General features: G+C 40.2%; 1 protein-coding gene across 1 annotated transcript in view; it reads left to right on the top strand.

Moving 5' to 3' along the window:
* The window catches only part of NEK10 (NIMA related kinase 10), a 191,568-nt gene that overhangs the window by 13,201 nt on the left and 150,777 nt on the right, over nucleotides 1-27,590 (top strand). Inside the window, exons 2-7 of the mRNA XM_023528263.1 lie at nucleotides 1,932-2,042; nucleotides 2,312-2,372; nucleotides 8,979-9,109; nucleotides 10,780-10,878; nucleotides 20,641-20,725; nucleotides 27,203-27,244. Coding sequence (XP_023384031.1) covers nucleotides 1,969-2,042; nucleotides 2,312-2,372; nucleotides 8,979-9,109; nucleotides 10,780-10,878; nucleotides 20,641-20,725; nucleotides 27,203-27,244 — 492 coding nt within the window. The 5' untranslated portion in view covers nucleotides 1,932-1,968. The remainder of the gene's footprint in view (nucleotides 1-1,931; nucleotides 2,043-2,311; nucleotides 2,373-8,978; nucleotides 9,110-10,779; nucleotides 10,879-20,640; nucleotides 20,726-27,202; nucleotides 27,245-27,590) is intronic.

Genomic DNA, 27,590 nt, shown 5'->3' with positions numbered 1-27,590 from the left:
TTCCTTTTGAGTAAAGCTGATGCAAGATCAAATCTCTCTCTGAATACCGCACAAAACATATCTTAAAGTTCCTAAGTGAGTTTTTCTTTCTTTGTGGTAGAATCACATGCTTGTAATAGCCTCATTTACCATTAGCAGTTTTCATTCTGAGACTGGACATAGTAAATGTTCAATAAGTGTTTGTTAAATGAATTAATCCATGACATTATATCCTAGGCATAATTCTAAAATTTTAATAATGTGCTTTTCTTGGTGTGCATTGGTGATGAGAGCCTTGGTCCCCAATTTTAAATTCCAGCTCAACTCTTTGTTTACAAATATGACAACTGTATTGGGAAAATCATTTTTAAATCCTTCAACTGTCTTTGAACATTTCACAAAATTAAATTTCACTAGATTCTGTTGCAGTGAAACACTCATTGGCAATTCCTTTTGCCTCTAAATTCCTCTGAAACACTTGAATTTTGACCATCGATTTCACAAGACATTGAGGCATGCAATTATAAGAAAATAATGCATGCTTTTTCATGCCTGAAAAACACACTGAAGTCAAAGTGTGGCGTTGAAGCACAGTGGAAAATTTTACAGCCAATCAAATTAAACCAATAGTTTGTTTAATTTTGTATTTGCTATGTAATTGAAAGTATGGATATCTTCAACTTGCTTTTTGTTTCTATTCTGGAAACTAAAACAACTGAATAAAAAATTAATTAAGGGAAAAATATCAAACAAATAAATTGCTTTGTCCATTACTTTGTCCACATTTATATTTTGAATGGAAGGGAGAAATAGTATTAAAATTTATTCTATGAAGGGTGACCATGATGACTACAAAGCTTTATTCGGATGATTGAAATGCCTATTGGGTTTATACTCAGGCTGGCCAGCCTTACTATCCTGCCTGTTAAAAAAAATTTTTTTTTAACAGTAAATTTTAAAGATCTTATTGGCTTTATTCAGCAGTTCATAAATTGGGCAGCATCCAATTTAGCAGATGGAAAGGAGCTTCAAGTTGCTATACAAAATGAGAGACATTTGAGTCAGAAGAGAACAAGAACAGGGAAGTTACTCTAGTCAAAAAGCAGGTCGGTTATTACAAAGTTACTTTACCAAAAGGGCATGGTAAGGGTTTACGAAGTAGATTATATGACTAATACTGATCGGGTGATTCTGGAATGGCTGGTTTAAATTTCTGTTTCTTGGAGAGCTGAAACTATAATTAAGTCTTGGTTTAGTGACAAAGAACTTAGCATAAGTGACTCCATTTTTGAGCCTGTTGTCTTTTTAACAGGATAGTTGACTGAGTTGAGGGGCTGTGCAAGACTGACTTAATTGTTGCAGAAGAGCTTGAGTAGAATTGGTCCACATGGGGATTCAGGTGGCAGCTTGAAAGTTTTAGGAGTTGTGGAAATCCAATGACATTTTGTGCATTGCCCTCAATACTAATGTATATTTACAAGTGGACGGAGCTTTCTCTGGGACTCTTAGGAGCATGACCCATGATGAAGGATGAACCCCCTGAAATAGCAGCATGTATTAAGGATACTTGTCAAAAAATACAAATAAGAAGTCATAAAAGCATTATTTGGGCTGTAGGTATTTGCTTATAGATATATATTTGGGAAACCCCAAACGAGAGCACTCTTTCTGACATGCAGAACGATACTTGTTGGGGCAATGGGTCAGAATATTTGAAATCAAGGATGACTCAGAAAATAGAGGTCCATTGGCCACTATAATTGTAAACCATACCCTAAAGGCTTTTGAATGGTAATAGTAAATGGTATTCATATAAACATTTTTATTGTATTAGAAATGTTTACTTTTGCATATTTAAATGAATGTTATAAGTGATTCATGCCTGTATTAATTGAGAATATTTTGGAGTACACAAACCAACTAAAGTTTTTCTCTCTGGTTTACTTTGAAAGGAATGCGATGTTAATTCTGGGGCATTGACGCTTTACAATGCCTGATCAAGACAAAAAGGTGAAGATCACAGAAAAATCAGCTGATAAAAAGCAGCAAGGGATAACCACCAGGTAACCCCCTACTGAGTCTTTGCTAATTATTAACTCAGGCTGTGGCCAGTGACCAGATTAATGGCTTTTTGAGAAATAGGATAGACCTTTGACAACTGCTACTCTGGGTTACAGTGTTTACTGAAATGTTTGATCATTTCTGGAGTTCTAAAGGAAGCGTTTAGTATGTGTAGATTTCAGTCCATAAAAGCAGGCCTCTAAGAGACAATGCCACGACTAGTTCACCTAGAATCTTCTTTTGGTTGATGTTGTGTTATTCTTTCTTCTAGGGACTATTCAGATCTTATAAGACTTCGGTGCCTTTTGAACGTTCAATCAAGCAAACAACAGGTAGTGTTTCCAAGGAATGTGCATACATCAATGAAAAAGAAATCACATCTTTCCAAAGGGATCGATTTAACATCTTTATGAACAATATGTCTACCTCTCTTTGTTCTTTCACCTGTTTTGTCTTTCCTTCTCTGGTTGTTTCTCATAGCTGGTTCTGGTTCTGCCAAGACTTGGCACACACAGCCTTTCAGTCTCCTGTTCTCATGCCTGGGTCCAGCTTTAGCCTGTTCTTATCGCCGTGGTCCTAATTACCAATGCTCTTCAGTCTAGAAACAGTGTGCTCTTCTAGTGAGTGCTCGATGTTCAAGTTGAGAGCTTTAGGGCAATTGATTTTTCCAAAGTACTGTTTACCACGTTCCCTTCCCAATACTCTACCTCTCCTTATGCTGCCCACTTGTTACAGCCCCACTTTTGAGGCTTATTGCAAATTGAATCTCACTAAAGAGAGGGGAAAAGAGTGAGTTTTGGCTAATTTTTTAATAGAATTTTTATATTTTTATTAGAGAAAGAATGGTACCTCTGCTTGAATTTATCTCAAAGTTTCTTTTTTGGTTTTGCTTATGTAAGACTTTGGAGAGTTATGAGATTAAAGGCATCCATGGAGGTTTGGAGAACAACAAAGCAATGCTAACAACAACAACAACAACAACAACAACAACAACAAACAACAACAGACACTTATTGGCATTGTCAACTCGTAAATGGCAGGCATGGGACTTGAACCCTGGTGGCATGGCTCTAAAGTCTACTGTGTTATTCTTGTTTAATTTGTTTAAGAGGTCATGTGGTTATAACTCAGCCCTGATGGCCATTTTTTTATATCAAACAAATATACCAGAGAACTGTAGCATTTTTATGTGTTTATTTATAGTGGAGAATGACTTTTTAATAATTTGATGGCATATAAAGGCCAAATAGTGATAGTTCATCTGTAGGGAACATTTACTATGTACCTCACACTCTACCTGCATTACCCTGCAGGTAGTTTATGAAAGTTCTCACTTTTACAGATTAGAAACCTGCATCACAGAGAGGTTAAGTGACTTTCCCAAGTTCATACAAACAGCTAATGGTGGAATATAAATCTGAACAAATATGCCATCTCTGCAGTATTTGCCTCTAACCACTGAGCTAGCTTTTAAATAATTCAGAAATTAAATTGCGTACAATTGAAAGAAATAGTTGAATAAGCACTGATCTGGAGTAAACATGGCCTTAAAATATCTTTTTTCCTATCAGTTCCTTCTTCTTTGTTAATAATGCTACAATCTCTCCCCCGCCCTCCGCCACATACACACACCTCCCCAGGAACTTTTTCCTTCTTATTCACCTATTTCAGCAGTCACTCTAATACTTTGTCTACTTCTGCATTGCTTATTTATCTTTCTGGCTCACTGCTCACAAACATTCATGAATAGTTGCCTCAGATCAAGTCCATTCTTTCTTAGTAAGGTAAGCAGGATGACTCAGCATACCGTTTTGGTTGTAGTTCCCATTCTTTCTCACTGTGAGAGGTAACCAGAATGTCAGACTTCTGTTTTTCGCTTTTACTATTTCCTTCTCCCAAATTTCTTTCCTATAACATCTTACCTATTGCTAAGACTCAAATCTCATGACACCACCTCCACAAAAAGCTTTCCTTTATCCTCCATTCTGGAAGTGAATCTCTCTCTCCTCAAAGCACCTTCTTTCTCTGTTGTAGCATTATTTTCTCCCTTGTTTTGGAAACGTGTGTCTACGTGTCTAACTTCCTGTCGGAATGATCTATTTCCTGATGCCAGCAACTTTGGCTTTTGCCTTTGGTTCTCTGTATTCTATGTTCAGTGAGTTCATGGTCAGTTTTTGCCAAATTGAATTGTGTCTTAAGAATTGGGTTACCTCATGAGTATGTATAGCCCTCTAGCCAGGGTAAAAAACACCAAAGATGGTTTTTAGCTGTAATTTTTCAACTTCGAAGTTCGTACTCACTACATCTATTTCAACACCACTTCCTTGTTAACACCTGGTTAGCTTAATTAAAGGGTGTTTAATAGTCTCCCCCCCGCCCCCCGCCAACAAATTTTAGAATTTGCAGTCTGTTGTCTGACAAGTTTATATGGCATATCTTTTTGTGAAATATTTCACATGTACAAAAATATGTATTTGTAATGCGTGAATTATTCAGAAAGTAGATGGTTCTAAGGAAAAAATGAAAGTAACTGTGCTCATCTATATGAAGGTCCTGAGGTTCACAAAATTCATTCCTAATTGTTTATAAAACTTTTATGCACTTATAATTTTGAAATAATAAATGTTATTCTGAAATGTTATTCTAAACACCCTATTCTCCTTTCCATCAAATAATATGGAGACATTTATAGAAGAAAGGTGTTGGAGAGAATAAGTCAATTTATTTATATCTTGCTTGTTCCAGGAAGAGTGTAAGGAGGCTTACAAAGATACATAGAGTATGACAGGTTATCACAAATTAAAACCAGGGCCAAAGAAGAAAGAAAAACAAGGGATGGGAACAAAGTAGAGTCAGAGTCAGGCAGAAATGCGCATCAAAATATGCAAGCGGGCCATGCACTGGCCCTGAGGCTTTCAGCAGTCTATGTGGAAAGGGCAACCTGGGATTAAGGCCCACTCGCCTGAATTTCTGTTTTAACAAGTCCTGGCCTGTTATTTGCAAATGGGCCAAGTTAGCCAATTAACCCGGTTGCAGAGGAAACCTACTTTATGGGTTCGGGCAGAGAATTGCAAGAACTGAATGTCCTTCATGTCAATATCTAATGCGCCAAGCCACTTCCGTCATTGTTTCCTTGTGTTCCAATGTTCTACTTTCACTGTCTGGACTGTTTGCTCTGTATCTCTGCATATCTTGCTTCACCACATTAGAGCCTGCTGGTCTGTGGGACAGTCCCACAGTCTGACAGAAATGGGGGCAGACACACACTGAGGCAGATGCTCCCCACTTCTTCATAAGCAAGGTTAGAATAATCATAACCCAGTGGAAACAAGTAATTCAAGAAAAAGAATTGCTGCAGGGTTTTAAAGTAAAGGGAAATTACGAAGTTAGTTGGAGATTTCACCAGATGTTTTCACAAATCTTGAAATAATCTGGCTAGAACTGGAATTCCGATTTTTTTCTCCCTCTATTTAAAGCTATAGGGAGCTGAGGAATTGGTTTGCAACAACAACAACAACAACAACGAGAAAGAAACAAATTAATTCATCACAGGTCCATTAAATGCCTTTGAAATAAAAGAGGTTTTGATAGATGCTGTGGGAAGAAAAAGTATAAGACACGGTTCTTGTGGTCTGAGAGACTAGGCGTAGGAAAATGTGCTGGTATATGATCAGGCAGGACATGAATCCTGGATAAATGGTATGGACGGTGAGTATATGGATTTTGAGGAGGATGAGGAAGCCACTTTTAGCTTGAATCACAGGGGAAGGAGATGGTTCTTGAAAAATGGGCCGGTTTTCCATCTCATTGATGGGAAAGGCATTCTAGTTGAAGTGAATAAAGTAATGAGATATCTCAAGGAAAGAAAATAGCAAAATAGCAAGCAGTGAAGCAAAATGGTGACCAGAGATTTCTGTTGGAAATAGTGATAAAGTTAGAAGAAATTGTGCAGTGTCCGAAGACCCATCTGCAAATTTTATACTCGACCCCACAAGCAGCAGGGAGTGTTGAACTTTGCAAGCAGAAGCGACATGATCAAAATTTCAAGAAGGCCCTTTGCGTCATTCTCCGGCCTCTTTCCTTTCCACTCACGTTATTCAAGCTGCTCAGTACCTTCCAGTGTCTAGAGCACAAATAGTTTTCTTTGCCTTCCAGCCTGTGTAAAAACTTGCCTGGGAGACTCTGGGTTACTCCTGGCATCCTGGTCCATGGCCCACCCTATCATCTTTACTTTCTACCACAACAAACCCTTGTTCACTAATTTTGCAGTATGTTCTCAGGCTAGTTTACAGACTCCACCCCCATGGGTTTATAAACTCCTTGAAGGTAGAGGCCACGGTCTGTCTGCTTACTATATACCCAGTGTCTCACGACATCTGGCAAACGATGTGCCTGCAACAAACATGCTGAATAGATAAACTCATCTGGAGGTGATTTACCAGATGAATCAATTCAGCAAAGAGACTGGGGAAAAAGGGAGCATTCATTCAACAGCTTCATACTTGAATGCCTACTAAATGTGCCAGGCTCTGTGAGAGGTGCTAAGGACACAAATAGGCAGATGCGATGCCATCCTCAGGGTGGCCAAATTCAAGGGGAAAATGCTGATGTGTAAATTGGACATCGTATTAGAACACACAAAGTGCTGTAAGAGGGATCAGCATAGTAACGTCACCAGGGAGGTAGTGAACGCCTCAACCACGAAGGCTTGAGCAGGTGCTTACCAGGAAGCTGTCTGAGCTGAGCCCTGAAATGTGATCAGAAGTTACCGCCTGTAGCACATGCCCAGGTGTAGAGTGGTCAAACACTACGGTGGTTTCTGGGACGTGTGACCAGGTTAATGCAGCCAGAACCATGGTTTTTTATTCACGTTGCATTTTGTCTGTCTGTCTGCCGCCTAACTGTCTGTCTGCCTATTTTGTGTAGTCTTGTGGATTCTTATTTTATTCTTATTTTCTATGGTGGATTTTGTATCAAATACTGTACTGCAAATCATTCCAAAACATAGTGGTTTAAAGCAACAATGATCATTTATTGCCTCTCACTTATTCTTTGCGTCATGGATTCAGAGCAGCTTTCCTGGATGGTTCTGGCTCAGGTCTCTGATGGGGTTGCAGTCAGATGTCAGCTAGGCTGTGGTCCTGTCAATGTCACCTGGGGCTGAAGGGTCCACTTCCAAGGTGACTCACTCCACAAAGCTGGCAGGTTGGTGCTGTTTGTTTGTAGATAGCTTCTCCACAGCATGGAGTCTGGCGAGGAGGGGCGGAGTCCCTCCAGAGCTCGTCACTTGACATGTTTAAAGGAACAATTTAATCTTTTCAAATATTGTGAAAGGCGACGATGCTGGACTAGAAGACAGGGACAGAACACAGGGGGAAAGATGATCTCAGTGTGAAGAAAACGGGTAGGAATAGAACTCTGAAAAGGAAATGGACTGACTTAAAAGTATATTCCTTGGCGCTGGAGATACATAAATAAATGTTGGAGGACTGAGAATGTTGGGGAGGGAGGGAGGTTGTTTGAATTTGAATCTCAGCTCCTTCTCTTGCTAGCTGTGTGACCCTCAGGCAAGTCACCTAGCCTCTCTACGCCTCAGTTTTCTCATCTATAAAATGGTATTTAGCTCAGTGGGCTAATCCACAACTGCCATATGACAAGATCCTGTTTTACAAGATGGAGGATTTATTATTAATATGTTGAGAGAATTCAACTGTAGCTGACATATGATGTAGAAGGTTTTTGGGTTTTGGTGTTTGTTGTTGTTGCTAGCTATTTAACAAATTGTCATTATAATGAATCGTTCTGTTAGCCGACTACCTGAGGGGAAGTAAGACATTCTCTTTGGATAAGGAAATGGTGTATTTATGCAGATTTCTATTAAATACTTTGATAGAATAAGATAACAAGTACAATATATTTTAGCTTTATTTGGTAATTATAAAATGTAGAATGGAATGATTTACTAAACATTGGATCCTTTATTTTGTTATGTTATGTTCTACTTAACTCATCTGTAATAATTTAGCTAATTATAAAACATCCCTTGTTCACACTCTGGAAAGTATAGGCTGTTTGCACTATGCTCAGCTTTACTCTGGTACAAGAAACAATTTTCAGGGTTTTCCCAATTACAGGCATATACTGGTAAATGAAACTATTTGAATGTTGATAACTTGACAATTTATTATATAAATAATTACCAGTGTATATTGTAAATGGGGTATGCTCAAGTTGTTGTAGTTGATGGTGCAAATTTTACTTTTCTTTTGGTAAATTCTGCAATATGTTTTCCTGACTTTTTAAATGATTGAATAATCATGATGTTCAGATTAATTAGAAGTGATCGAATCTTCTTTACCTTTATATTCCTAACACCTGGCAAACAGTGTGTATGTTTGGTAAATGTTGAAGAATGATTGAATGAATGAATTGAATGAATGAACAAATGATGACTCATTCTCAGTTTGGGGCTCCACCCTATACCAGAGTGTTCTAGAAGGATCTTGAAACTCCATTTTGGTTGCATATTCAAATCACCTCAGAAGCTTTCAAATCTCCTAATGCCCAGACCTTGCCCAGACCTGATCCCCAGTACTGTTTGAGGTGCCTGGGATATAGCACTGAACAGAAGCAGCCAGTTCCTGCTCATGGCCAGCTGACACTTAAGAAAAGAGACTGAAAATACATAAATAATTGTAAGATATGGCAGGCGGCAAGACAAGCTATGAAGAAAAATGAAGCAGCCTAAGGTAGAGAGAATAAAAGTCAAAAGTGTTTAAATCTTGGAAAACCCCTACATTTGACATAACTATCATGTTAATTATTGGTTTGGGAAAAACTTGTTCCCTTCATCCTGTCTCTCCCCACCCTCTTTTTGTTACTTTCTTTATCATTGCTGAATTGTTATCCACATGAACTCTGTGCTTCTATTTCTGTAGCTTCCAGCCATCAACTTCGATAGTGCCCAAAATAGCATGACGAAGTCTGAGCCCACCATCAAGGCAGGTGGACACAGAGCTCGAGGTCAGTGGCATGAGTCCACAGAAGCTGTTGAACTTGAAAATTTTAGGTAAGAAATCCAGTGTCTCCCTTGCTTTTAGCATCCTATTCTAATTAGCTTAAAGCGTTGTTTAAGTTTAGCACAGGAGCTAAAATTTAAAGCCCATTTCAGAATTTACCATGGGATTCTTAATTTAATCATTTTAGTTAGTGCTTAAATCATTCCCAGAAATAGTGTGTAAATAACAGGCTTAGTGGCTGCAGCTGAAACTGACCTGAGAATTTCAGGATACTTGCTGACATACCTTTGGCATTTGCTCCACGAGGAAGTGATTCCACGTTGCTAACCTGGCTAGGCTGAGTCCAAACTTTGTCTTCAGCTTTCGATCTGTCCATACCGGCCAATAATAAGGAGGCGTAAAGGAAGCTGTTGCTGTAAACAGATGTGGTTGTCAAAACAGCTGAGGTTTTCAGTTGAAGGGGTTGCACCTCACCTTTAACACTGAAAGTGTAGGCCCATGTTTACCTCTCCTGTCGCCATGTGGGCCTTCTAGAAGCTGTGCATTCTCATGGGCCACTCCCCTTCCAGGAGCTGGTTCTGTCGGTTTTACAATGCACTAAGGTCATTTGGCACAAAGGGCCATGTAAACAACGAATGGCGTGAAATGCCAATATGAATATTCTAGAGCGATCATTTATTTATTTGGCCTGGATTTTGTTTCCCTGTCATTTTATGACAGTGAATTTAATAGTTCACCAAAGTCATATGATATTACATGAGTTCATATTTTGAAAATATACATTTTAGTGAAGAGCACTAAATTCTTTCTAAATTGTTACATATTCTACCTACCAGTGTCCATGTACTAAGAAACCATTATGGCCCTTGCCAGGCTAGCGTAGGGGCACACTGTCCAATGACATCTGCGAAGGCAGATCGGTACAAATGGCTGCAGTATAAGGCTACAAAGATTGCCTCTGAGGTGATATGTTCACGTAAGTCCAGCTTATTTGGCCTTGACCTTAAAATTGGTCTACTTTAGTATGCACAAAAATGTTGTATCATTTATTCTGTAGCAATGTAAGCCTTTCGTGCATTATCATTTATCCTCTCTCTCAGTTTTAAAGTTGAATGTTTAAGGGTATTTTTAAACTCTTTGATATCAGAAAAAAAGAAGCCGAAGCTGGACTGTCTTAGGACTTTGTTACACACACACACACACACACACACACACACATACAGAGTCAGCACCATAAAAATTCTCAGGGTTGAAGGCATGTAGACTGTGTTTAATAAATCTCTACAAGGAAATATGCATGACGACCACTGGTGTTAAAAGCTATTGCAGCCAGTGAGGTTGTGGTGGGCAAAAAAGTGAAAAGAGAGAATTCTCTGCCTACTGCATAGCTCTCTAGACAATGTGACTCAATCGTTCTTTCTCTCTGCAGACCCTTATCTTCCCTCTGACCAATTTTAGCTATGAAGTGTTTATCAGGAATAATTTAGTTAATACGGTAAAATGAAATATATGTGCTTGACAATAGTTTTTAATATTCACTTTATAACTGAATTTCTATTCCTTATTTTAACAATCGATAGTTGCCTTTAGCAATATATTTAAACCCAAGAATCCTTCAATATTTGGATGAATACAGGTGATCTTTCTCTGTGCACTGGTAACTTGGAGGCAGCCTAAATAATTTTTATTATAAAATACTTTCCTTTTTGTTTCATTTCAGTATAAACTACAAGAATGAGAGGAATTTCAGCAAGCATCCCCAGCATAAACTATTTCAGGAGATCTTTACAGCCTTGGTGAAAAATAGACTCATATGCAGGTAAGATTATCGCAGGAAAGACAGACAGACATTTACCCAAGAATGGCATATTTTATATCTCTTGCATATGTTTTGAAGCAGTTTACAAGATTGAATACAACATACTTAATGGGTTATATAGAGCAAAGGTCATTTAGAAGGATGTGAATGATAGGCATGCAGATAATCTTGTTAAAATCATCCTGGTTAGGTACTGAATTTAGCTGAATTTTATGATAAATAAGGTAAAATGAGAAAACACCCAAGTTACACTGTTTTTCTTATTTTGAGTTTGGATTCTCAAGAGGAGTTTATTTCCTGGGTCCTTATGTAAGAGACATCTGGTAAAACTTGCCAACATCTTCACAGTACATTTCTATGGTCTACATAGGAACGAATTAAGTGGGCTGCCCCAGCCTTGGCCTCAGGGAAAGGATGAGCGTATACCATTCAGCCACAACCTGATGATTATGTTACATCTCAGGGTCAAAGCAAATTTCTTTCTTTTGCTTGCCTTTGTCTTGACACAGATGCAGTGTGGGACTGTAGAGAAGGATTAGTTAGCAAGTCTTCTAGATTCTCTCTTGCAAATATGAGGGGTTTTTAGTGAGCCATTGACTGCTGCCAGCTCTCATTTTAAGCAAACCAGAACGGTTAGAAAATTCAATCCTGGCTTTCCTGCTGCCAGGTATGAAGGAGGCTTCCAATTTTCTGTCATAATTGGACCTGGCCTTCTACTCTTCCCAGGAGGCCCAGACTCTCTCTCTACAAGCACTTGCTAAAAAAAATGCCTATGAAAACTTCGAATTTTCCCCACTACTTTGAGACTTGATTGAAATATCTGAATTTTCTCCCAGTTAGATGAGAAAAAAATTACTCCTATTGTGGAAAATAAGAGAAACAATGATAATTTAATGCTTTGACCAAAATAAAACTCTGACAGTCCAGTGCAATCAATGACTTTAAGTAGAACATCATCTCAATGGGTCCTCCATGATGAATCAGCTACTAAATACATGCCTAAGTGGTGACTTAATGATTTGATCATTAAGACAGAGTTATTTAGTGTTACGTATTTAAGTACTAGGCGGTGACTACTATATATGCTGGTTTAGTTTAAAGCAACCCAGGATTGGAATCACAATTGTCATACCTTTGAGTTTAGTTTAAGCGGAGGATTATTAAACTGGCTCAGATGATACAAGAAGTCTAGGATCTTTACCAAAGTTATGTAATTGGGTCAGTGCTCAGTTCTTGACAGTATATGCTAAGATTGTTGAAAGATTAATGAACATCGCAAAGGACCCAAGGTTGTTCTGGGCTGTTTCTTCTCAAGCTTGAACAGAGTGAAGCAATAGTCCATAGCAGAATAATTATGTCTGAGTTGGTATTAGAAAATGAAGTTATTTCATTTGTTTTGAAGATAACTATTGTGGACTCTTCAAGGGATGTTCAGTAGGCTATTCGTCAGGTCGGTACTTTGGGAAAGGAAGCAGAGTTTCTATATTAAAAATGTAGAGACCTCACTATGTCCCTGCACTGAAGGCACTAGATGCAGATATTATCAGGGAAAATAACTGGGCAAGGGTTGGCATCCAACAGTTGAAAAAGATCTTAATAATTCCCAAAGGGATCTCTTGTCAGGACCTTTTCAACTTCTTAGTGATTAATGAGGCATCTTATATTGGATGGCATTACTGGCTTGCAATATGAGCAGTCCCTGGAAATCTTCAGTCCAGGAAGAGATGATTATAGATCTCTTTGCTTTCATAGTACCAGAAGGAATTTAGGAATGTCGAACATCAAGAGCATCTTTTTATGTCATCCTTTGGCTGCTGACAGATTGGTATGTTCAGTTCTATTCTAAAAGCAGGGCTGCGAAAAAGATGACTTAAGTCTAATGGTCTTCCATTGTTTCTCACCCCATATAACCTTGCTAAGTTGGCCAGAATTACATTTTCTTTTTCCTTAAACTTTAGAATTAGAGAAGAATTACATCTCATGGCCTTTTCTGGTATAGCTTCCTATCCCCTTTATTTGTGAACATCAGAGTTAGTGTTGACTGGACGGCTTGGATTCAATTCATTAAAAAGATTGTTGAGCATCTACTATGTGCAAAGAAGAGAGAGAGTGCAAATGGCAGAGAAGGAAGAGTGGGCGAATATACAAAGATGAATAGGACGTGTGGTCCTTTTCTTTCTAGGGACTCAGAGTCTGCTATGGTCAGCTACACAGTTATCCACTTTCTCAGTATAAGGGAAAATGTGCTAAATAGAAAATATATTAAGACCACCAAAGGCTGGACGAGATTGGACGGTGTGGACTTCGATCTTTGATCCAATTCTGTTCATAGACAAGATTGGAATGTTCGGAATGTTACGCCATTCAATTTTAACTCAAGAATATGGCTGATTGGGAATTTAGTCTAATCTGTGAAGTGGGAGCCCTTTCCACTCCTCTCTGGATTTATGCCCAATGGGTGTTGTTCTCGTTTCTCTTCTGTTTTACTCTGCCCAGCTGTAATCTTCCCCTAAACCACATAGCTGGAAGCCTCCTTTCTGGGTTCTTTCTCTAAGTTTGACCTGTGATTACCCCTTGTTCTCAGACATGAGATTGCCAGGTGGCATCTGAAACGAAACAGGACTTGTTAATCTGGAGTCAGATAAAGTAACACTGCAAACACTCCATGGTAGATCTCAAAGGGCAAGTGAAAGCATTGCCTCTGGATCTGAGGTTACCCCTGGTTACACGTGGTAATGAATCTTGATGTTCCGACAAGGTTTTGGAAGCCAATTTTGATCTTCCAATTTTTCTTTCTGTTATAACGTCATTTGTCTATGGTAGAGTCTGCTGTTAGAAAATAAACTTACCTCTTTTTTTTCTCATCTGGAGGAAAGTACAAAGAAAGTACAAAGGGTGCTTGGTATCCAAGATGAGGTTGTTATGAGGTTCTGTAGAGAAGTAAAAGTTGTCACAAAATTGACATATTTCCCAGTTAACTGACCACTTATAAAATTGACCTCTACTCAGATATCTCTTCTGTGTGTCTGTTTCTCTGAGCTCCCTCTCTGTTCGTCCATTCCTAGGAAGGTGAGAGGAAAGGACCAGAAGTTAGGATGCAGAGGCAATATCTTCATCGTCTTGATTAACTTCTTAAAATATACGAAGTTGATGAAGAGATGCTTTTTCTGTGATTTTATCTCATCAGGTAGTAGAAAGGCCAAAAGGGGACTTTGAAGGCTCCCTCCTTGCCTAGGAAAAGAGAAGCCTGGTCACCTTGATAAAGTCTGTCAGATAGTTCAAACCTCCCTGGAGAGGTTCCCAAAGTTTCAGATTTGGGTTTTCAGGTACTTAAAAAAAAACTTGTAATGGCCAGGGTAAAATTCTAGTTCCTTAACTAGTTCATAGAATTCTTTGAGATCTTGTTCCTTCTTGGCCTTATCTCTTGATTCTTCCCACTGCATCCTTTGGGCTCACCAAGGTCAGAGTGACCACTCATTGTTCTTGTGAAGTTAATCTCTTACGTCTGGCCTATGCTCATCCTTGCCTAAAGCCTACTGCCCCTCTTCTTTCCCTTCCTGAGTGTTCTGGCCCCTCAACTGGCCCTGCCTCTCCACTTCCTCCCATGGTTCTGGGCCTGTGTCCCTCCCCACTACACACTGAGTTGAAAGCACGACTTGAATCTTTTATCCCCAGGATCTTTTATCCCCAACTGAAGCCATTGACGCTGGTTTTATTGGAGATCATGGAGGCTGAGAGTCTTCATAAAGTAGAATTTCTTTGCATTAAATTGTTTTATCACTGTAAAGAGTCTGAAAAATACAGAAAAATATAAAAAATGAAAATTTATCCTTTATATTACTCTTAGAAAGAAATACATGATCTCTTGTTATATTTTCTTCTAATCTTTTTTTCTTTAATTCTATGCTTTTTTCCTCCTCAACTTCTATGAGAGATTATTATGCACATACAAAATTGTATTCTGCTTTTATTTAGAGTAGAGTTTTTAAAAGAACTGGATCATTGACTAAGAATCCTTTATAATCTTGTCATTTTGTTCCGCTTTTGCCTGAAGTTTTATAACCTTAAATGTATAAAGGAAGAAAATAAACATCAAGAACTTGGGATCTCATGTAATCCTCAAGTAAGAATGATGATTCTTCTTCTTCCCATAACTTAACCTGGAGCAAATATCTAGCTCTTACATTTTTATTTCTCCTGAAATGTTATTTAGAGTTTATTCAAAACTTAAAATGTGTACACACACACACACACACACACACACACACACACACACACGTGTGTATATATACACAGAAAACAGCATCTAATTATAGAGGTGGAATGGACCCTGAAATAAAAATTTAGCCCAGCCTCTTTTGATAGATGAAGTAGCTGAGAGGTTAGGGACAAGCCCTGGGTCCCGCAGCAAATCTTAAATGGTATTCTTTTCTCCTCTGCCTCGTTGATTACCTGATTCTTTATTTATCCAACTATATTTAAATTTTGTGTTTAGTTTCGCTCCACAGAAAATTATCATTTCAATAATCATGTTCTCTCTTTTTCACTATTTACTGCTTCTTGCGAAACTCATTCACTCAGATGTGTAAGAAGCATGAAATTAAAATGTTTCCACCTTCTCAGGAAAGGACTGTTTGTTCCTTGGCCACATGTAACCACTAGAACCAGTTTTAACCTGGCCAAATCAATAAATGGCAGTTTACCATCAGTACATGAGCTTCTGAAAACTGGGCAATAAGCGACAGACACATATGTTCCAGAAACCACATTCACACGGCTAAAATCAACCAATCTCCAAACACTCCCATTTACGAAACTCGTCCCATCCTGGAACTGCTCTATGAGCTTTGCTCTGAGAGACTGTGCCTTATCAGTATATGTCTCTCTCACTGGCAGTTTGTCCTTTGTTTCACTTATTGATTGGTGGACCCCTTCATTGGGCATCTCAAAGTTAACTTGCCCAGTAGGACTTCTGATTTTTCTCACTCTACTTGCCTTCCCTTCAGCTTTAATCTTCCCCACCTATTAACCTAGTCCCAGCTGCTGTCACCTCCTGCTTGGCCTGTTTCAGAAGGCTAATGGGGCTCCCTGCTTTGATCCTTGGCTCCCTAAACTGTTCTTAACACCATATCCAAAAGGATGCTTTCAAAATCTCTGTCAGATCATGTCAGTCCTCTAAAAGCCTTCCAGTGACTTTCCAAAATAAAAAGTCCCAAGTCCCTATTTGTAGTCTACAAAGCCCTGCAGATCTGGCTCCTGCTAGCTCTCTCTGACTTCAATCCTGTCACTCTGCTCCAGCCCCATGGGCACCTTTTCCTTTCCTTGTACAAACCACCACACCCCCTGCTCAGGGTTAAGTAACTTGTTATTCGTACCTAGACCCTCTCTTCAATGCTCAGATGCTAATCTTATCAGAGAACCCTGCTGGTCCTAAAATAGCATCCCCCCGTCCACTCACCAGACCCTTAACCTTTGTAGTTCTACACTGGTCACCACCTGATATACATTTTGTGTGTGTGTGTGTGTGTGTGTGTGTGTGTGTGTGTGTGTGTGTGTGTGTATTATCTATCTTCTTTAGAAGGTAAGCTTTATGAACACAAGTACGTGCTTTTGTCCTGCGCTGTATCCCTGGGTGTGTAACACCGCCTGGCTCCTAGTAGGTGATTAGTAAATATTGGAAAGTGTTCTACCTCTGAAACTTTCATCAACTATGTAGAAGAAACTCCCAGAAGACAGTTTTTTCTGCTCACTAGTTCTCTGAGTTTAGGGACCAGCATGATTCATTGGACGGACTGCTGACTGGGTGCCCGTTCTGGGATAGGTTTGGTGGGAGACACAGAGGAAGAACAAAGACCCATTAATAATAATGGAACAAGTCAGTAAAGATTCTTTGAATATTAATTTGTGATTAATTTCTTCCTATTCTTATTTCTAGGTTTTACATGTCCTTTTTGATGTTAATTCTATTTTTTTCAACTATATAAAAAAATAGGGCTCTGTCTTATGAATTTGAGGTAGTATTTATTTTGAAGCAGGCTTGAATTCTTCCAATTTAAAATTTTGAGTCAAAGGTGGAAGTTTTTTCTTTTTGTCGTTTTTGTTGTTTGTGTTAACGAAAACAGAGCTACAACGTGGAAAGGGAAATCTAAATAACACCTTACTATGAAGTCGCTGCTTATTCGGAGTGAAGGACAGAGGGAAGCGTGTTACAAATGGGGAGAGAGGCTGTAACGTCTGGCATTTGCATCAACCCCGGATAACCCCGGACCACTTGACTCTCTCATTTATCTTGGTGCTTGCAGCGTTATTCAATATTCAGTACCATCGTGTCGTGACCAATTTCTACATGAAGCTCTCACATCGCATATTGTTTTTTTCCACTGTGCAAGGCGAAACCCCAAGTACCCTTTTCTCCTTTCAAATATTGTGTCTCTGGTGATACTATTTTTCCTTCTCTTTTTATATTGATAGAGAGTGGCATCTGATGCTGAAAGTGATATGGCAGGTGGTCATAGACAAAGGCCGTGGGAGTTGGTCACGCTGCCATGTATTAATAGTCCTGTGAAAGCAGTGGCAAAAGTGCAGTCACAAGAGGGGTTACGTGTTTGCCAGCTTATGAATCTGCCACTGTGTGGTTGCTATATTGGGACGCGTCCTCCAGGGAACCACTGTCTTCACAGACAGACAAGCTTTTCAAGCTGCCTTAAAGGATCCTCCCCCGCCTCCCACTGTGCTGAACACTCCTGTTCCCATAGTAAACGTGTTTGAAGAGTCACTTTCTCTTCAGTCTTCCCTCGTGTAGGGCCCAGATGGAGGGGAGGAAAGGCGGGAGCAGTGTCCCGGGAGTCAGGCGCCAGCTCTGTACTTCCGTGCAGCCTGGGGCCAGTCACTGCAGCCACAGTTGCCACCTCAGTAAAGCAAAGGCACCCGTCTTTACGATCTGTCCCTTTTCCTCTCTGTAATTCTCTGGTTGCACTAAGTTGTGTGTTTTCTAGTCCTCCAGCTCTTGGCAAACAGAGAGATATGTCATCTTATGGAACACGTCATTCTAGAGCTCCATGCCATGTGCCCGTTCTCGTAGGGGGGTTCCGGGCTGGGGGCCAAAGAGGGAATGACTGCTCCTTCAGAGGTCAGTGCTCAGAGGGGAGAAGCCAGAGGACTCAGGCACCAGGAATTCTATTTACATTTAGAACAGCAGAGGCCAGAATCGTGGAGAAATATTAATAGCTTTTGGCTTCAGTTCCAAAACTGCAAAAGAAAAAAAAAAATAAGCCAGTTGCTTGGAACAGAACTTTCAGCACTGAAACTTTTCTGGAACTCTTCATTTATTACACTCCATTAATAGTTAAAAAAAAAATGAAACCTATCATGGAATTTTTATCATAGGCTAAAATAGAGGAGGAAACAAAAAGTTTTTGTATTTGTTTTAATATGAAAAACACTGGAAAAGGCCATGAACTTCACTCATGAAGATTATGTATAGTTAGGAAAAATACCAAGTGCACACATATTTGTAACATGAATAATCTCTTACTATGTCCCATGGCTTTTCCTTTTAAATAATGAAAAGCAATCAGCATTCATCCTCATTAGGTTGCCAGCAGCTGCTGCGACTTGATCATTATTTCTGTTAGGTCTCTGGGATGTAGCATCCTTGCACACTACGCGCTACCTTCAGCTAACCCCGCACCTGAAAGGAAAAGTCATTTTGTGCCGTCTCCCTACTTATAAAGGTTAAAGGTAGACTATTCTGTCTGTAATGGGAGCCTCAGTATACCCATATCCTTACAAGTGTTCCCATAGGTTTAAAATTCAAAGTGTTTTTTTTTTTTTTCAAATTGACATTATTTTTCCCAATGTAAGGAATTCAGGATGAGCTGCAGTGCAGCTTCCCAGTGCAGCCCTGGATAGTTCTGCCTGGCTGGTAGCCCTGGGGTGTGTTAAGTCGTGCCCTTATTTTCAGAAGAAACTGAGTTTTGCCTCCATAGCAAAGATGTTACTGTCATGTGCCTGGACCAGAGAAGGACTGTGGAGATGACTGCAGCTGTGGTGGACAGCTCCTGTCAGGAGCTTTAGTAATGGCAAGAAGTATAATTCTCAGCCAGCAATGCCCTTGGGACACCTTACTCAACCTCTCCGCACTGAACCAGACTTCTGCTAGGGGCTCTCATCTGTAAGGAGCACTCTAACATCCTGGGAATATAAGGCTATGGGAAAAGCGTATTTACCAACCTCCTTCTCATGAGCCAAATCTTAGTAGATGGATGGAATGGTGAGTGGCTTGAGATAGAGTGTGGGATGGGGTAAGGGGTGACAGCTCCATGGCAGTAACTACAAATGTTTGTTCTGACTTTGAGGAGGGTGAGGCTTGTGCACTCAGGTCTGAAATGTGCAGGTTTGGGGGCAGAGTTGAATTTCTCAGGATTGTAGAGGAGGCAAAGATGAATTCTGACACTAAAGATTAACCTGGGACAAGCCAAGTGAGGCTTGGCTTAGATACACAGCTCAAGTTAATGCTCTACTGGATGGAGGGGCAGGTCTTTAAAGTACTCTAACCTTGCTGGATGCGCAAGCAGCTCTGCTGTGGAGGTGAGAGAGGGTGGGAGAAATTATATGGAGTCTAATCTGGAATAGCTTCCACTGGCTTCCTCAGTTTTTCTTGGCTAGGTATAGAATAACAGACACTGTTTATTTTAGATTTCTGTTAACGTTTGCACCAAGTGCCACTGTTGGGCTAGCTTAGAGGGCATTGTGAGACAAGCGTCCCCTGGCAGAGCTCATCTTCTACGATGATTCAGACAGCGCACACGATAGCAAGTTCTGCTGCTTGCCAGTGCTCAGCCTTCCTTCTTACTTCAGGAGTCCACACTGTGCTGTACTGGTGGCTTCTGCACCACTATATACGCTTCGGTTAGAACAACTGCATGTGACTGCCCTGGTGTCACGTCATAGGGCATACTTCTAATTCTCTGGGAGGTTCCAGTGTTAAAAGTCACAGAAAGCAGTCATGGGAAGCACCTAAGGCATGTACACCCAAACTGCCCACTGAAGTGTCTTAGGGCTTCAGAGAACCCCTGGGGTGCCATGGGATCTTTTAAATTTTCAGGGAAAACAGTGATACACAACATCCATCCGACATGGTGCAAACAACTTAAGGTAGTTTATGATTTCCACATTAGGCTTATGCTATCTTCTTTAGATGATGGCATAGCTTTCTGAAGCCAGGTTTCCATTTGCTACCATAAAAAGCAGATGGAAGAGGACGCAAAGATGCTGTTGTCCGATCTGATTCCAAGGCTTGAGAAGTCATTTAGTGTCCACAGGTGCACATATCCCATTAATACATAAATGTGGTTATTTAAGGATAACATAAAATGTTTTTCTTTTAATGTGTGCGTATTATTTTTCAAATGAATGTTAAGTTATTAAGGTGTGCATTCTTAATAAGTCGAGCCTAATTATTGGAGCTTCTAGTTATTTCTTTTAGTCAGGGGCTCCCTGGCGTCAGTAAGGGCTCTGTGAACCAAATAATTTGAGGGACCTCTAGTTACAGTGATAATGATGATTTATGTGATTTATGTGTGTTTTGCATTAAAATGGGTCAAGTGTTCAAGTCCCAAATAACAGTCCCCACTGCAGATTAAGTTTGAAATAAACTAATGCTATTCCCTTATATGTTCCGTATTCCGCTCCAGAGCCTTGCGTTGTTCACTGGTCTTTTAAACATGCACAAACATGTTCTCTCTTGTTTTCTTCTTTCAGAGAGTGGGTTAATCGAGCCCCATCTATTCATTTTCTGAGAGTGTTAATCTGTCTGAGACTACTAATGAGGGATCCATGTTATCAGGTTGGTTGGAAAAAATAAAAATATTTTTTACTTGTGATGAAGATGAAATAAAAAACGGGTGGGCTTTCTTTTGAAGCAGACCATGTTAATTTTCTTTTCTCTCTCACAACTCGGAACCTTCCAAATTTGGGAAATATCTCATCTGCTATTTAAAAAGATAGGAGAGAAGTGATGTATGGGGACAAAAAAATCTGTACATTTCTACAATATGACCTGTGGGATTATGTGGGTTACACATTGGTCTATGTTTTCATCATTACCCGTCATTTTAAAACATAGGCAGTTCAGGGAGGTGTACGCTCGGTCACACCTTCAAGCATATTCCAGACTGTGCAGCTCGCTAGGTCCAAGTCATCAGTGACACGTGGGGGCCTTCCCATGGGGCACCAAAGGTAACCAGTCGGAGGGGCAGGGCCTGCAGCTTCAGCAGTTACTTCAGCGGCCATGTGTTTCCCAAAGTGCATCCTAAGCCCCTGAGTAAGAGGTGAGGAAGGGGCCTTGCACTTATCTCAGATGAAGCTTCTGAGGTCAAGAATATTTTCCTTCTCTCACTAGTTAGTTGAATGAGCTGCCTCTAGTTTAGTGCCTCTCAGACTTCAATGTGCAGATGAATCACCTGGGGATCGTGGAGATGCAGATTCTGATTCAGTGGGGTTACCCTGAGGCCAAGATGCTGCATTTCTAACAAGCTTCCAGGGGATGCTGATGCCACTGGTCCATGACCCACAATTTGGCAAGAACTTTGTTCTTTAGCAGTGAGACTCTAAAGAAAAGCTTACCTAACACTTCACCTGGACCTCTAAGGTTATTCTTTCTAGTCCCAGCTGCAAGATAGCGGCTTATGTAAACTTTGTGTCTCAGAAACACCCAGAGGACTTAAAGATTGCTGAGGTCCACCCCCACAGTTTCTAATTCAGTAGGTTTGGGGAGGCCTAATAATCTGCATTTCTAACAAGTTCCCAGGTGACGTAATGCTGCTGGTTTGGGAACCACAGTTTGAGAACCATTGTCCAAAAGCCAAGGTTGCTTATTAATCATTATTGTTTCTTCTTACCAAAGTTTAATATCTAAAGAGTGTTCTTATTCATATATACTTCAATAATTTTCACAGATTATTGTTTGTTTTTTCCCCATAAGAACTATCTCCTTTTATGCCCTGTTCTGATAAGCTACTAGGAAGCTCAGGCCACTCCGAAGATCTTTTATTCTGGATTTGATTTTATTGGTGAATTATTATCTGAGTCAAATGGGTCTCCTTTCATTATCCCAATAGCCATCTTTTCCAGACTTAGTACTTAAAGTGTTGTGATACTAGCCAGCTACAGAGCCTGCTCTGATTTGAGTCTTCTGAGAGTCATGGGGGCTCCGCATCTTTCAGTTAGAAGAATCACCCCCTTAGTCCTTCTGTAGTCTAAACTGGCTTTGGGCATTCGAATATGGGACTCAGGGAATATACCCTGATCGCTTTCTGTCCTGGTCACTCACAGATTTCTGGGAGTTTTCCATTTTCCTCATGACCAACCATACAGAACCCTGTGTGTTCCATGCATTTCTGAGCTGCCATTTGCAATGCTGTGTGGGTCACATGTAATAAGGGTAGACCACAGGTTCTACTTTGCCTGGATCAGTCCCAGTATGCGCTCATTGTTTCTATTTAATTATTCATAGCACCCTCTTTTATTCTCCAGCATGTCTCAGTTTGGATAAGAACATTGTATATATAACATTAATGAAAGTGTCCATGGAGGAGGTGGATTTTTAGCAGGAGATATTATTTTTTGACTTACAGGAATTAGCAAAAAGTTTGCCTTAGAGATATTCTCTTTGTTTAATTGGGTCATGCTCTGCTGATCACCATCTGAAGTATTGCTTTTCTTAATCTAGTTCTTAATGGATTGGGACAGGGTTCACTGCTCTCTAAAGGAAAGAATTCAGCGACAACTTGATTTATGGGATTTTGTGACCAAAACACATATTAAACCGTATCTCTCCCCCATTGCCAGTCTTTCCATAGAAGGGGATGCTCTCCGAACCTCTCCTCCTGGCACTCTTTCTGCAAAGAAGAGTATGTGCTCAGGCAGTTTGTTTAATAGCTTAACTCGCCAAGAACTGTTGGCCCAAGTCACAAAGCTGTGCTGGGGTTTTACGACAATGTATGACGGTGAATCTCAGTGAGCCAGCACCGTAGCTCGAAATGCCTTTCCTTGCCTGCCGAATCAGTGTTGCAGGCTCCACAGTGGCTGTTCCGACCATCTCCACTTCTCATGACCATCCCCCCCACCCTCGCCCCTGTCATTCTCATCACATCACATCGTCTGTTTTACAGGGAAAACGAACACCACCCCAGAGGTGCTCTCTTATTTCTCTCTTCTCTTTTGCTTGAAATATTTGGATTATCATGCAACTTTAGTTCTCTTTTTGTTTTGAAAGAAATATCCCTCCTCCTTGCCAAGGCTTACCCCTCCATCTATTCTCTTTCTTATGGTCAAGTGGCTCTCTTTCTATTTTCATTTATCAGAAAAGTGCCCCCTTTTTGAGCCAGATATCCCTTCAAATCTTCCACATTACCTTCATTACTACATTTTTTAAAGGTCAGGATATGTTTTCGAAATGCACTTTCTATCTGGACTGATGTATTGCATAAGCTGCACATTGAATTCTGTGTACAAAGTTCTCTCTGGAAGCTATTTATATAGGTCACAGTGTGCCATGCTTCACTCATCATTCCTGGACCCAGAGGTTGCAAATCGGTGGCTCGTAGATTGGATTTTGCCCGCCAGTATACAGAGTCGTCAATATGTGCTTAATGCAGAGTCCCGCAAGACAAGACTGGATGGACTGAAAGAGAAGCCATTTTTGAAGATGTAATTGCTTAGAGTTTTCCATAATTAATGGAAGACAGGTATCATTGGAGTCCCAAGCAAGATAATGATAAAGGCCCACCTGGACTCACGATAGTGAACCTATAGCACATTACTTATCAAAGATAGAGAGACAATCTGAAATCTGAACTACAATTGCATTAGAAACCACAATAAGAAGGTGGTCCAGCTGAGCAGCCCAGCTCAGTGCTTGCCCTCCCCAGCTTCCCTTTAGCCCCACACCCCTTTAACCACGTTTTCTGTTTGCCTGCACTGATCCTGTGAACCTCTAGCTCTTCCTCGGCATTTTTTTTGTCGTTGTTCTGCTTTCCTAAATGTTAACCTTTCCAGAGTTCTCTTCTTTGTCATCTTCTTCCCTATCTTCCTCCAACTATCATTTTTTGTTGTTGTTGTTGCTGTCATTATTCTTTGCCCACAAACACATATCTCCATTCTCCAACATTTCCCTTAATTTAAGCCCCAAATTTCCAGGGATATGTTGGACAGCCATCTCAATGTCACAGGTCTCTGAAACATTTTCAGGGGTTCAACAGCATGAAAACTATATTAAAAATAATGCTAAGATATTATTTGCCTTCTTGCTGTCACACTCTTACAAGTGTACAGTGGGGTTTTCGGGAGGCTGCTGAATGTGTGATGATGTCGTGGCTCTGATGGCTGATGGAACATGTGCTTGTGTGTTCTCATGTTTAATTTCCAATATGGTATATATAAATAGATATAACCCATATAAACAAAACTCTTTGGGGTTCTAAGTCATGTTAACGAGCATAGAAGGGTACAGAGACCAAAGAGTTTGAGAACCGCTGTCGTAGCACATTGACTCGAAACCACTGTTGTAGCACATTGACACTCAATGACTTGAAAATGGACCTCAATTATTCCTCTCCCCTTGAACCTTCAAAATCATTTCTTGGCTCTTTCCTTGGTACCACCTTTCCTCCATACTCCACAGTAGGAAACTTTTACTCGTTCCTACAAATATAATATGCCAGACCTTTTAGAAGAGTAGTTACTATTGCACCTGGGATGATAAGTTAAAGGCCAGTGCACAAAGGGTCCTTAAAACTGATAGAGATTTAAGGTGGAGTTTTAAGTAGCAATGTGGAGCTACTGATAGGTTTTGAACAGAGGAGTAACATGATCATGTTAATGATTCAATGTCAGAGGCCCGCTGCAGTGTGTTCGGCATTGATTTAGTTGCCAAGTAGTTTTAGGATGAGAGTGTCTCATGGCACTGACATTTTTGTCCGTGGTAAAAAATAAGTGATGTCCTAACAACAACTTTTGGCATTGCAGTGTGCTCATTTTTTTTTTAGACATACTTTGTGTCTGTATTATGTTACTGATCAATTTTTTTTTTTTAAAGGAAAAACTCAGAGAATAGGCAGAACAAAGACATTTGTTCACATTTTGCACATTGAACTGAAGGTCAGATTGACCAGGGGACTTCTCCAGGTCATTAGGCTCAGAAGTACAAAACGCGGTCTTGTGACCGTCCAGCCTGTGACCAGGGAGGAAACGCTGAGGTCTGAAAGGGCATGTGGGAGGCACTGCTGCAGTCTAAGCATGCAGTCGTATTTGCTTTTCAGATCAGTAACTAGAACTGTTAAACCCAGGTGTGTGCATACCTTGTGGTCTTGCTTTTCTCCAGCGGGATGCTCTCACATATAACCAAAGGAAATATAAGAAATACCGTGGGTCTGTGAGCAGTCTCATGGCCTTGCTCCAGCATTTTCCCGCATGCTCTCCATAGGAGCATGCGGGAAAATGCTTATTTCGTAAATGAAGGGTAAATTCTTGAGTACATAGCAACAAAATTCTCTGAGAATAACAAAGCCTCTTTGCCTTTTTATATTTTATAACAGCGCTTCTCAAACTATGTTCCATAGGAGTTAATAAGTATTTGATGAAAGGATGTGTGCTTCTGTTACTGACGTTTAGAAAAAGTTCCACGCTAGCTCTCCCATTGGAGGCTTGTGGTGTACCTTTCTAAGCCCATTCAGAGGCCACCATCCTTTTGAAGTTTTCCTTGGTCCTCTTGACAGGATCCCTCCTCTGGGGAATCATAGCACTTCATGTATAACTTTCTTATAACACTGACCAAATTCTGTTTGACATTCCAGTTATTTGTATGTGTACCTTATGCTTGGCCTAAATCTCAGTGAAGGAGGCCTCTGTCATCTACACATTTGTGTCCTTCTGAGAGCCTAAGCCAGGGCTTGTACATAACGGGAATGAAAGAGAAATATTTGTTGAATAAATATGAATAGTTTTAAAATGGTATATTTATTTTTACATGTATAAGATATCTTGCCATAATTAGGGTTAATGTATACAGTATTCTTATGTCCATTAATGATAGCTTTCTAGAGTAAATAGCAATGATGAGAATTCAAATTAGTAGGTAGTTGCAGAATTATTTTTAATTGAGTTATACATGTCCCTCCATTCTTAATTTAAACATGGATATGTTTAAGTGTTTCCAAATTCACTTCACACAGAGTAAAGAAACATTGACCCAGGAGGCCCTGAGAAACTGAGACGTTTTCCCAGCCTGCCCACTCAGTTGGCTTCCTGGTGGAGCTGGATCATTCTCTCTCACACTTACGTACTCATCCCCAGGCATTTCCCAGAATTGGAGTGATGGCTAATGTTTATATTTCAAATAACTTCCTTGTGTGCACGTTAAGTAAGAAGAGAGAGGTCAATACAGTTTTAATCCAATGGGTTAGGGCCACCTGAAATACTTTCGCCTGGAGAAAAGTGTCAGTGTGGATAACCTGGGGGCATTTGCTATTCAGAGTTGCAAGCTGGTCCCTTTCAAGACTCCAACTTCCCACCCCTTCTCTTCCCCATTTTAGCACTTTTAGTGTCATGAAATGCCTTTTTGTTAGGAATTGGATTTAAAGATCTGTGTCAGGAGACTTTTTGCAACAATCATCCTTTCATTGGTTTAGAGTATAGGTTTAGTAAGACCATTAGCGTAATCATTTTAAGAAGAAGCCCTATAGTCTAGTCTACTACTACAGCAGTGATTCTCAAACTTTACCTGCATAAGAATTCCCTTGGGGTCTCAGTGAAATTCAGTGTCATTCAGTAGGTCTGGGGTGAGTAGAAGAGTTTGCATATCTAGTCAGCTTCCAGGGGAGGCTGATGCTGCTGGTCTGTGGACCTCACTAGGCAGAGACCTAGAGGAAGGCCCTGGGAATTTGGTGATGCTGGATTCTTATCCTGGCTTCTCACTTGGGCGAAATGGTTTACCTTTCCGGATCTTAGTTTTCCTGATCTGCCACATGACATAAAGGGGGTTAGAGACGATACTACCTAACAGTACTTTTCAGCTTTAACATTTTATGACGACATGGGAGGAAGTAAAAAGAATGAGGAGTCAGGCTGTCGTTCTGAGCATACTTACATTCTCTGAATCTCAAACCAATTTTCATTTTTATTAACAGTTTATCTTAAATGTAGTATGAATGACAAGCATTAAAGTTTTCTATATTTACCTTAGAATGTAATAAAGAAATTGCATGTAAAATACACTTTTCTCTCCACCCTCATATTTATGTATGTCCTGTTTTTATTTTATTAGGAAATACTCCATAGCTTGGGCGGTATTGAAAACCTAGCTCAGGTAAGATTCCTTTTGCGGTGGCTGGTCTTGCCTTTCCATTTTATGCCATAGCACTGGGCGAGGATTACATAGGTGTGTGACAGAAGATGGCTTTCTTACCTCAGGCTGCCTGCCAAGGGGAGAAACAGGCAGGGTGTGAGTGCGAGGCAGGATGCTCACGGAGCAGGGTGGGACCCATGATATTTTGTTCTGGCTGAATACGGCTCTCTTTACCCAGCCTGTTGAAATGAGAAAGCGCTATGAAAGGTCACATGTCATTAATTAATAATGAAAAGAGGTAGGCCTTGTCTGGCAGGTCTAAGTCCTCAACATGGCACATCCCAAACGATGGGAGAAAATATTGATT

The sequence above is a fragment of the Pteropus vampyrus genome, unplaced genomic scaffold, assembly GCF_000151845.1.
Source record: "Pteropus vampyrus isolate Shadow unplaced genomic scaffold, Pvam_2.0 Scaffold1, whole genome shotgun sequence".
Lineage (NCBI taxonomy): Eukaryota > Metazoa > Chordata > Mammalia > Chiroptera > Pteropodidae > Pteropus > Pteropus vampyrus.
The sequence above is the reverse complement of the archived record's forward strand: the minus strand, read 5'-3'. Positions and strand labels throughout refer to the sequence as shown.